Here is a 12356-nt window from a genome sequence, read left to right on the forward strand (position 1 = left end):
GTTTAAAGTCTGACAGGTTTTAAGCATTATTTCAGGCATATCTATAAGCATAGCCTGGTTTTTAATAAGTCAGCTTCCCATCACCCATTCGTGGCTTTTGGTCTTGGATCTGACATGAAGTCACTACAGTAAGGGACTGTCCCATAGTGAGATCTGAGGCTCCTTTTACCAGGAGTGCTGTTGTATGCTTGACTAAAGCCTCTCCTTATAGAGGTGGCTTCTGGGGTAAATATAACTATGCAGGATGAAACCATTAAGAAGCCCTCTTTGTCTGAGGTATAGCCTTAATATCGTAATAAGGAATCACTGGTGAGTGGGGGAAGACTTGTCAAGAGATAAGGGCATCCCCAAGTGCATCATCCAATCCAATCACAAGGAAAATGGGGTCATCCATTATCTCCATAGGCCCATAGGTAACCCTATGGAGTGGGGTATGCTCTGGCTTTTAAGGAGTGATATCATCCCAGCCTCACAGAATTGGTCAAGTTGATAATTGAGTTATGCAATTGGTGGGGAATCAATCCCATTTTCCAGCTGCTTAAATAATTAATTATATGCCCATGGGGTCCTGTGATTAGCCCCACAGAATAAAAAGCATGAAGATTATCTATACATGAACTATTGTATAGAAATAGAATGCTATTTCTCTGAAGTTTACATTTTTGAAGAGAATAAGAACAATTATAAATAATAAAACACAGAATGGACATGGTTAGAGATCTGATGAGATTTAGGGTTTACAATATAGATGGCAAGAAAATCAGGTTATATCTGTGACACATAACACTTCAGTAGCCAGAATATTGAGTGATGATGACCTTATATTAACACACCAAAACTTTATTTTATTTTTTAAAGATTTATTTATTTATTTATTTATTTATTTATTTATTTATTTAACAGAGAGAGAGCCAGCCAGAGAGGGAACACAAGCAGTGGAAGTAGGAGAGGGAGAAGCAGGATCCCAGCGATGCATGGAGCCCAATGCGGGGCTCAATCCCAGGACTCTGGGATCATGCATTGAGCCAAAGGCAGACGCTTAATGACTGAGCCACCCAGGCACTAAAGCTTTAGGAATTGCACATCATCTCTAGAATAATTTAGCATTTACCCAAATGGAATCTAAGGCTTATCATTTGTTTAACAGTACTTTCTGAGTAACTTAGCATACCAAAGAAAAAGTCCTATTGAATTAAAGAGACTTCATTTACAATTTAAATCTTGGTAAAGTTTGTTAAAACCTTAAAATTATAGCAGGTACCTGAATAGGATTACAGATTACAAAACTATTTTTATTTAACCAAGGTGACAATAAGAGATTTGAAAGGCAAATATGTAGGGTTCTATAGTTGTTAGCAAAACTTAGCTCCTTTATTTTTTTTTTTAAGATTTTATTTATTTATTCGACAGAGATAGAGACAGCCAGCGAGAGAGGGAACACAAGCAGGGGGAGTGGGAGGAGTGGGAGAGGAAGAAGCAGGCTCATAGCAGAGGAGCCTGATGTGGGGTTCGATCCCAGAACGCTGGGATCACGCCCTGAGCCGAAGGCAGACGCTTAACCGCTGTGCCACCCAGGCGCCCCTTAGCTCCTTTAATATTGAGAAATTTTAACTAGGTGATCAAAGACTTGATAATGACTAAAAATAGAAACTTTGTTTTCCAGACAAAGAGAAAACTGTTTACATTTTCTTATTCAGAGCAGACGAACAATTCAAGAAACATTTGTCTTTTAACAGAGAGAAAGCAGACATATATCTTATACCACTGGACTTTAAAAACATGGTTATTTCAATCTTAGTCCATCTTGACCACACTTAAAATTCTGTTCCAAAGATTTTCCTTCTATAACTTTCTTTTGCATTCAGATTTTATCCCATGCCATCTTTCCACACAACCATCCTATTTAGGACAAAATTGAGTTCTTTTACTTTCAACAAAAAATGCATTCCCATTCCTTATCCTTCTTACATATCTCCTACTTTTCTACATACAGAGTTGCTTCCCTTATTTCCATCAGCCTTCATTCCATTTAGTAGAATTCTGCATTCTTCAGAAACCTTAGTCTCCAGTGAGTGAAGACTAAGTGGTAACCAATTGTTAACTGTTACACCAAAACCTTTAGATGGCAAATTTATGAATCAGTTAAGTACAAAACATTTTTACCAACAGATTTAAATATCCTCAATTTTTTGCAATAAGAAGTCAAAAGCACAAACCTACATCCAGTAATAAATGACTTAACACTATATCCTAATGGAAAAAGACCTAGATGTCCAATGAACTCATCCAAGCAAAACTTTAAAGATTCAGGTTACCAAAGACTTTGAAAACTATTTTAACAATTACCCATGAAAACTTTGATGAGACAGACAATTAACCATCATTTTAATCATCTTCTTACTAACAACTCGCAACAGAGATAACACAAGTTTGTTTGACCTTCAGTAAACCTCGATAGAGTAAATTTCACATTCTTTCTTAAACCAACAAACTTAATTTAGTTTAAATACTGAATTATGTTCCACCTGGATCCTCCTCATTGTCAATTTTTACCTGACACTGGTGGGGAAATCTGGAGTGGGTGGTGTTAAGTCCAGGGGGTGCACTTCTTGATCCCTGGAGGTGAGTAGGAGGAGCCTTGGTGCCTGAGGCACCAAGGATGGCACAGCAGCTAGTTATGCAGGCGGCACCCAAGGTGGTGCAGAACAAAGGGGGAGGGGGAGACAGTAGAGGCATAGTGCTGCCAGAAGTCAGAGAAAGGTTTCCCAGTTTTCGAGTTCATTAGCTCCAACAGCAGCAGAGGCCATGTTTTCCCACCAACAGGGGGAAATAGCAGTCCATGTTGGGCCAGAGAAGACAGGGAATTTCCCCAAAACAAAGGGAGTTTTGGCAGCTGCTTGAGAATATTCCTTAAAGTCCCCGTCCTGAGGGAGACTAACCAGAGATGGCTCCAGTTATAGCCATTAACCCAGGAAATGAGTGAGGGAGAAGCCCCCACATCTGTTAGAAGGAACAGTGAGAAAGAAGAGAGTCAAGAATCCCCTTTGTCTGGGATGGCCTGTGTTTCCTCCAGTAACCTGGGTTAACTCAGAGAAGGCCTATTTAGATAATTATCATTCAATATGTCAGGAGACAGTTTACTAGCTGACCCATTTGGGCAAACACGTTCTGCAAGAGGCCCTTAGGTCGGGGTCCTGGTGTACAGAAATGAAGGCCTAGGTACAAGCAATGAAGGTACCCTAGGTCCATTTGCCCTGGAAGAGATCTAACTGATAGATCCCACTGAGGCCATGCAGTGTTACAGGAGATCAGTGCTTTCCTAAATTTTGCAATCTGAATTCTTTCAAATGGGTTAGAAGGCACCCCATGGGAGAGTCCTTGGGAACCAAAGAAGCAGCCTACTGAGGCCATGTTCAGAAAAGTAAAGAAGGTCCATTATCAAATCCCCCTGACTCCCCAGTGGCATCCCATGCAAGGTATGTCAGAGGTTCCCATGTGTCAAAAGTGACCAGAGGCGTCCCTCAAACAAGACATCGCTATTGATCACAATCCTACCTTCCCATGAAGGCATTCCTGCCATAAAAGGCAGGGATGCCGGTGTCCCTCCCCTATCCCATCACATCCTAGGCTGCCGATAGGTGCCTGGTGAATGGACTGAAATACACACGCCGTGCCATCATAAATCCTGAAGGTTGCATACTGCCCTGCCATTTTAACCCATGGAAAATACTAAAAAAGTTTTACAAGGGGGAAATTACCGAATTTTCTGGCTTAAGTAGTTAGTAGAGGACATTGATGGAAAACAATAAAGATGGAAATCCATCATGGTGCAAGCAACATTCCAACACATGTGGTCCTTACAGCCAACTTCCCTAGGAAATGGTCCCCAGTTGGGTTGTTATTCCATCAGATACTGGTTTTGGCCAGCTCCAAGTGGAGGTCCCAAGGTCAGAAGTGGCTGGATGAGGGATGTAGAGGGGATCACATTAGATCAATCAGGAGGAAATCTCACACAGGAGTCTTAAGATTGGCAGCCATGCTAGTCACTTAGGTGGCTACCCCTGCCCAAGATGATGGCTTTGTATAAAGACAGCAGTAAGACAGGGCATCAAGTTTCTGGGTCTTATTAGCATCCTGACCAGGGTACTAACTTCAGGCCAAAAGGCAGGCTCTCTCCTCCCCATAGAGTATCCATGGGCTAGAGGACTGCAGCCTGAGTAGTTGACATGAAAGTGTTCGAATTAGACCCTACTTCTTGAAGAGCCCCGGGAATGAGAGTAAAGAAGAGGAGAGAAAGTACTCACCAATTTTGCACTGAACCTCAGAGTCCAGTTGTAAACACTCAAAACCCCATGTTGGATGCCATATAATGAGGTTGCGGGATATAGATGAGGTTCAGTAGGGTGGAGTCCAGGGCCGACGACCAAGAAAGAATTCTTGAGATGTCTTTGGTGCAAAATGGTGGTTTATTAAAGCACAGGGACAGGACCCATGGGCAGAAAGAGCTGCTACACTGGGGTTGGGAGGGGTGGCTGATTATATACTATGGGGTTGAGGGAGGTAAAGAAAAGTGAGGTTTCAAGAGAGTACTTTCATATGGTAAAGAAGACTCACAGGATACCAGGGGTCTTGCCATTGTCCAGTTAAGGTTGTTTACCCCTCTAGTAGGGCATTAACATGAAGATAGTTGGGAACGCCCGGGAGGCTGCAGATTGTGAGGACATTTAATTGTATCTACATCTCCTTCTGGAAGCTAGGTTACTGATAGACATGCTTTGTTCTTGTAGATCGATAAGACATTTGTAAACTGAGGGAGAGTCAGGTCTTACAGGATTGTGGTCTCTATAGGTTAACTATTTCTTGGTCCTTTAGGGCATCCAGGAGTGCCTGAGGAATGTCACATACATCCCATGGTGGGGGGGTTGCAGGGTGTCAGTTTCTGCTTTGTCCTCAGCTTGCCTTCTGTTCCCTCATCAACTGGACCACACAGTGGTTTGCAATTAATGGCAAAACTGAGTGGAAAGCCAGCATCCAGACTAGCTGTTTGCAGCTGGCTTTCCCTCTCTGATGCTTGGGAACTCTGCCACATTTAGGCACACCCATTCTTTTTGTGTCCTTGGGGATCCTGAGACCATGCTGTCCCACCTGGTATACTGCCTGGCTTTGCCCCCTGAGCACCTTTCAGGCAGACTTCTAAAAGTTCTGATTTTGTGCTCCACTGCTTATAACACTTTCTGCTACCAAACTTACAGAGGTTTCCCCCACCCCTGTGGTTTATCCTCCATTATATCACCTCAGATTCACATCTCCGCACCTCCCACCTTGCAAAAAGAGGTCACCTCTCTATTTGTAGAATTGCAGCAATTCTTTTCTCAGATGTTCAGTTGCTTTCACAGGTGTTCAGAATGATTCAATAAGTATAAGCTGAATTCCAGGGACCAGATGAAATTAGAGTCCCCTACTCCTCTGTCATTTTAACTCCTCCTCCCATTTCCATTTTTTCCTGCCATGTTCATACTTTGGACTTTTAAATTCAACTCCCCAGGGGCAATATGGTTATTTTGAACTCTATGAATGACTTGTGTATCATTTGGTATCCCATGAATGTGTTCAGTCTTTTTTTTTTTTTTTCATTCCATCAATGATCTCATTTTTTCTTTCAGGTTATGTTCCCTGAAAGGCTAAGCATGGTAAATAAAACACCATACAAGTCATCTGAGGCTCTGGGTGATATCTGCTCAGAGAGGCTTTACATTTGCTCTTTGCAGATGGCTAAGGGTTGTCATAACCATGCTGTGATGGTTAAACTTTATGGGTAACTTGACCCAGTTGGTTGGTCGAACACTAGTCTGGATGTTGTTGTAATGGTATTTTATAGATGTACTTAACATCTACAATAAGTTGGTATTAAGTAAGGAAGATTTATTTCAATATTGAGGGCGGGCCTCATCCAATGAGTTCAAGGCCTTAAATGCAAAAATTTGTTCCTTCGAGAAGAAGAAATTCTACCTCAAGTCTTTACCATGGAAATCCTACCTAGTTTCCAGGCATCATATGGAATTTGGACTCAAGATTGCAACATTAGACCTTACCTGAATTTGAGGATAGCCATCCTTCCCTACATATTTCTGACATACAACCTTTCACAGTCATGTGAGGTAATTCCTTAAAATAAATCTATTGGTGTATCTATAGAAGTGTGTGTGTGTGTGTGTGTGTGTGTGTGTGTGTATCCTATAGGTTCGTTTCTGTGAAGAACTCTGACACTTAAGTTAATCTTGTTTAATAGACAGTGAGGAATCAATGCTTGACCTCAGTGCCTGAGAAGCCTGGTTTATATCTTGTTTGATGGTTGCCTAGGGCTTGTAAAGCACTCCAGCCAGTCCTAAGGGTTTACTTGCTTCAAGTTAGCACACTCTTTAGTTGCTGACCTAGTCCCTTGATCTGTAGCAGATAGACAAATAGCCTTGAGGACTGAAGGACCAGAACCTTCCCAGGCCACAGAAGCCAGCAAGTCTGTTTGAACCCACATAGGCTCTTTAATTAGCCTAGCAATTTTTTTTTAGAAAAATGTTTTTCTGTTTTTAGGTCATACGAACTATTTTACTAACCCCCTTCGTGCATCTGTAGACCTTGCCCTCCTGTGCAGAAGGAACAGGGTATTCCTGGATACCAGGAAACAAGAACCAGAACCTGGAGCACAACCCCACCCCCACCCCAACACCAGCACTGAGATAATGAGAAACATTGCAGACCACTGCACTCCCTTTACTGCTTACCCTAAACCACTTTAAGAACCCCTGGAATAGCAGAAACCTCAGAGTTGACTTTTGGACAAGAATCTGCCTTCTCCCCAGTTTGCTGGCTTCATGAATGAAGCTCAAATTCATTTCCAATCAAAATGTGTCTCCTGAGTAATGATCTTTCCAGCTATGGGCAGCCAGCCAAGCTTGGGTTATTAACAGGCATGCTCCCTGTGTGTGAGCCCTGGACTCTGCTTTAGGTTCCTTGGTTTTGTGAGACTATTAAAAGCTCTGCAAAGTCTCTATCTCTCTCCCTGGAATCTCTACAGTAACTGGGAAACATCTCCATGGTTAACACAACACAAATTATGGGCCCTCAATCTGACTCTACTTTTTCTACATGGTCCCTTTTACTTCCTTGACCTAGAGCAGGCTTTCTTATATTTATCCATTTTTTGTAGTTGTTTTCAACAGGAGGGCTGTCTAAATTACATATTCCAACATTGCCAGAAGCAGAAATCTCTTGTATGTAGCTTTTTAAAGTACTGTTTCAATAGATTTACTGATCTACATGGGAATTCTCTTTCTCAGCTCAGCTTTATTGAATTATATGTATTTTTCTTAGCTCCAACTTGAAATCTCTTACTCTATAATATTTGTCAAGGTAAATTGCTTGGCTTTTTCTTTCTCATTTTCTTAATTTTTTTGTTTCATTTTCTTCTGTTATTTGTGTAATTTATTTATCCACATTTGCTCCTTTTTGCTTTTTATTTTTTATATTGCTTTAATTTGAACCCTCATTTTATTACACTATTAGACTTTTTCTTCCCTATCTTTTAGGGTCATAAATTGTCCTCCATTTACACCTAGAGTTTCATTGTTCAATTTTGTTATGTAGCCTTTTAGTATTTAAGAATGCATAACAAATCAAATCTCTTACATTTTCTTATCAATTAAGTTATGTTAAAAAACTATTTCATAATTTCCAAAAGTGTTGCAGCTTTTCTTCTCTTGTTTTAAACTTCTACCTTATTTTCATAGAAGCCAGAGAATGTAATCTGTGTAGAAACACTTCTGCTTATTTCTTTTGAACTTTTATGCCCTCCTCACTCAGGTCACCTTTCTCAATGTTTCAAGTTTCTAAAGGGTCTAAATGTACATGTGAACAAATGTATATTCCCTAACACAGGGTTGAAAATAATTTCTAATTTGTACTTTAAATTAAAATTTTAGGTACGTTGTCCAATCACAGGTATCTTTTTTTAAATAATAGCTTTATTTTTTTTAAAGATTTTATTTATTTATTTGACAGAGATAGAGACAGCCAGCGAGAGAGGGAACACAAGCAGTGGGAGTGGGAGAAGAAGAAGCAGGCTCATAGCAGAGGAGCCTGATGTGGGGCTCGATCCCAGAATGCCAGGATCACACCCTGAGCCAAAGGCAGACGCCTAACCGCTGTGCCACCCAGGCGCCCCTTAAATAATAGCTTTATTGAACTATCATTTACATACCATATAATTCAGCAAATTAAAGTGTACAATTCAGTGGTTTTTAGTATATTTACAGGTCTGTGAAACCATCCCCACAATCTATGTTAGAATGTTTTTATCACCCCTACAGGAAACTCTGTGCCCAGTAGAAGCATTCCCCATTTCACCGCTCCCTTCCCCACCCACTCCTGCCCACAGCCCAAGCCAGCTACTAATCTATTTTCTATCTCTGGGTTTGCCTATTCTGGACACTTCATATGAGTGGAATGATACATTATGTGGTCTTTTAAGATTAGCTTCCTCCAGGGGTGCCTAGGTGGCTCAGTCAGCAAAGTGTCTGACTCTTGATTTTGGCTCAGTTCATGATTTCAGGGTCATGAGATCAAGCCTCATGTTGGGTCTGCACTCAGCACAGAGTCTGCTTGAGATTCTCTCTCTCCTTCTGTCCCTGCTGCATTCATTCTCTCTCAAAAAAAAAAAAAAAGAAAGAAAGAAAGGAAAAAAGGAAAAAAAGAAAAAAGAAAAGGAAAGGAAAGGAAAGGAAAGGAAAGGAAAAGAAAAGAAAAGAAAAGAAAAGAAAAGAAAAGAAGAAAAGAAAAGAAAAAGGATTTGCTTCTTCCATTTAGCATGTTTTCATGGTTCATCCATGTATCAGTCCTTCCTTTCTTTTTATTCCTGAATGATTCCATGCTATGACTATACCATAACTTTTCATTCATTCATTGGTAGGTGGACATTTCAGTTGCTTCCATGTTTTTATATTATGAATAATGCTGCTGTGAATATTCACATATAGCTCTTTTTGTTTGGAGAACTCTTTTCAATTCCTTGGGAGTGGAATTGCTGGGCTGTAAGTTAATTCTATGTTTAACTTTTTGAGAAACTTCTGAACTCTTTTCCAAAGTGACTGCACCATTTTATGAGCTCACCCATGGTGTAAGAGGGTTCCAACTTCCCCACATCCTCTTCACCCTTGTAATCATCAATCTTTTTTATTTTAGCCAATCTAGTGGGTGTAAAGTATCTCATTATGGTTTTGATTTGCATTGATCCATGGTACATGTTTTAAGTGCACAATTTTTCCCCATAAGGGTATTAATTACTGAAATAAATGTGTGTGAATCCCCCACTAAAATCATGGACATGCTGTCTTCTCTTTATAATTTGTATTCTTATATTGAAGTTATCCTTTTGAGGGTCCAAAATTTTAGGGCAACTTTTTGTTCCCAGTTGTCTTAACCTTTATCTTTATTGTAGTATCCTCTCCATCACAAGTCCCACTTTTTGTCTTACAGTTTAGAAATACTCACATTAGCTTTTAAAAATTAGTATTTGCATACAGTAATTGTTTTCAATTTGAGTGTCTTCCTGCCTTCCTGGTTTTTACGTAGCTGAATTTTTTTTTCTAACCTCATCATTCATTCTCTGTTCTCTGGCTCCAATTCCCAGTCTTCCCTTTTCTGAGAAGCTGTGAGGCACAGAGGTCTGTGCTGTAAGAGACACTAACGTGTTGAGGACAGCTTCACTTTCATTGTGATGTTTGCTCCCTTTTACTTGTTTGAGCATAGTTCTTAGGGAAAAAATATTTTAAAATATTTTATTGACAATTTTAGCTCTTTTCTAAAAGAATTTTTGAGGATTTCTGACATAGCATAATGTGACAGAAGGGAATGGCTCCATATTTCTTTCTAAAAGTAGAAATCTACAAAGAAAACTTATTTTGCTATTGACACAAAACACATGCCTTCAAAAACCAGAACTATACAAGAAATACCTCCAGTGATGCAAATACGTTGAATGGTGTGCATAGAGGAAGTAAGTGGGGCTTCGTAAAGTATATGAGGATGGTTTCTGGGGTGTTATTCATAAGATGTGGGAAACATGGTTGTATTTACACATATCACTGTTTATGCTTAAACCAGATATAATTGACATCATATGATCAACTCATGTATTGACTCCAAGCTGTAAAGTATGAAATAGTGCAGATACCAAGTCGTTTGGTCTAAGGGAGATCTGTCTAGCATAATCCAGCAAGTGTAGTTACTGTAACTGAATGAATAAATCTGTCACATTAGGAAAGATCTCTTAAAATTAGGGTAATGCAAAAAAATCAAAATGCATTTTTGAGAATCATTATAAGACAAAGATTGGCCCATTCAGGTGTAACTCCCTCAAACATGTTTTATTCCACAAGACTAGCCATTTATCTCCTACGTTCATGAAGCTGGATAGTTTCAGAGATGTCCAAAGGGAAAATTCTTAGCACTCTATCACAATTTGACCTTCCCAAACTTAAGGGTGGAAAATTCTAATTGAGGCCTTTGTATCAGAAAAGTGTGTGAGGGCATCATGCGTTGAGGGAAACTGTGTGTTGAGAGGATTTTCTCATCTTTGAAAAGGCACAGTTCAGAAAGAATAGTTTGTTATGATTTTTGATCAGTAGTAAAGGACAAATTGCTGGATAAGAATGGGAGAGAATTATAGTGATGTTCTCTAGCCCTTTTATATTATGTTTATGACTTACATAAATGGTAAGGAAGCTATTACTCCAGTAAAAGAAAACAAAGCAGCTCACCAGTGCCAGGATTGTGTGGGTGGCCTTGGTTTCAGGAGAGGGTCTTGGGCTGAGGCTGGTCCTGTGGACATGCTGGAGTCTCTTGCGATGTGTGAAAAGAAACTTTACCATGTACACACTGGTCCAGACCATGAGGAACACACACAGGAAATCTCGTAAGACCATGGACCCTAGAAAGATAGCTGACTGAAGGTGATCAGGATCCTTCCCAATACAGTAAGTCAGAGAATACACTGGTCTAACCTCAGTGGTGTTGTAGGGGGCCCATGTACTCATGATGACACGGATGTAGATCAGCATGTTGATGATCCAGAAAGAACAGAAGGCAGGAAAAATGTATGTGGAGATTTTGGGTTTGAGCCATGCCCACCTAGAGTTGCTGGGAGTAATAATGATGGCCTGAAAAATACTGAGGAAAGACGTGGTGCAGAGGGAAAGACCTCGGGTGACTCTGTACAGGTACATCACTACCTTGCAACCAATGTCATCTAGAAAATTTCTTACTCCAAAGGCATTCATTACTTCTGGAATCCCACTGAAAAGAATTGTCATGACATTCACTAAAATCAAATGGATAAATATCAAATCTATAGGCTTCTTTGTATGTAGCTGGACTAAGAAGGTGTTGGTGAGTAACACCAGTAGCAATGTGTTTCCAATAAAACCAATCCCAACTTGAGAGAGAATGAACACTCCCAAAATAGTATCACCTGAAACCATCACATTCATTGGCCTCTTTACTTTGATACACTCTTGCACAGATTCAAAAGGAACCCAAAATGGACTGTAAGCCTGATGGAAATAATGGGATCATATGGAGACTCCATGAGGTAAGATCATCCTCAGCAGGAGGTTGTGCAGATGCTCTGTAAGAATATTCAGGAAAGTAAGAATTAGTTCTAGAGGTAAATTTCAAGGATTATTGATGTCACTGCAAAGGAATATGGATGAGATAAAGCATGCTTTTTAGGAACACCTAACTGCAATTCTAGGAAATAAGAATCTGAAGAAGTGTTTTTCTTCATTAAAAACAATATTTCAGATTTATACAGATTCCATTCATATTCTATGTGTACGTTATGAAATTCACCTCAAATATTTGAATGAATTTCCATCTTCTGCCATGAATAATAAAAAATTATTTCGTATTTCAATGCATAGAATTACGTTACTATTGTACATGACACACATTTTTCTTATAGTCATTCACCAGGAGAAGACTCCAATCCTAGAGTTGCACATGACCATCTGGCTCCTTAAATGCCATTCCTGACCCTGCTACACTCCTTTCCCAACTCCAAGACCCTTCCAATGTACATAATATCACATCAGCTCCTGGTCAATACACTGCATCCTCCAGTTCTGTTTTGAAAATTCACTACATCTTTTTATTCTACACTAAAGTCACTGATTCTCTTGAATCTCTCTCAGGTAATGAAATCGATCTCTCCCCTGTCCCCTATATCACCAGGCCTGAAGGTTGGAATGTCTTCTTTGATTCCCAGCACTTTCAGATAATTCTTCATCACCCCATCTTTGAAGCAA

General features: G+C 39.9%; 1 protein-coding gene across 1 annotated transcript; it reads right to left on the minus strand.

Annotated features, from left to right (window-relative positions):
• Positions 1–10583: 10583 nt before the first annotated feature.
• On the minus strand, positions 10584–11363 carry LOC113249599 (vomeronasal type-1 receptor 4-like). Its single transcript, XM_026491067.1, has one exon. The coding sequence runs from the start codon at positions 11361–11363 to the stop codon at positions 10584–10586; it is 780 nt and encodes a 259-aa protein (XP_026346852.1).
• Positions 11364–12356: the final 993 nt, after the last annotated feature.

The sequence above is a fragment of the Ursus arctos genome, unplaced genomic scaffold (assembly GCF_023065955.2).
Source record: "Ursus arctos isolate Adak ecotype North America unplaced genomic scaffold, UrsArc2.0 scaffold_5, whole genome shotgun sequence".
Classification (NCBI taxonomy): Eukaryota; Metazoa; Chordata; class Mammalia; order Carnivora; family Ursidae; genus Ursus; species Ursus arctos.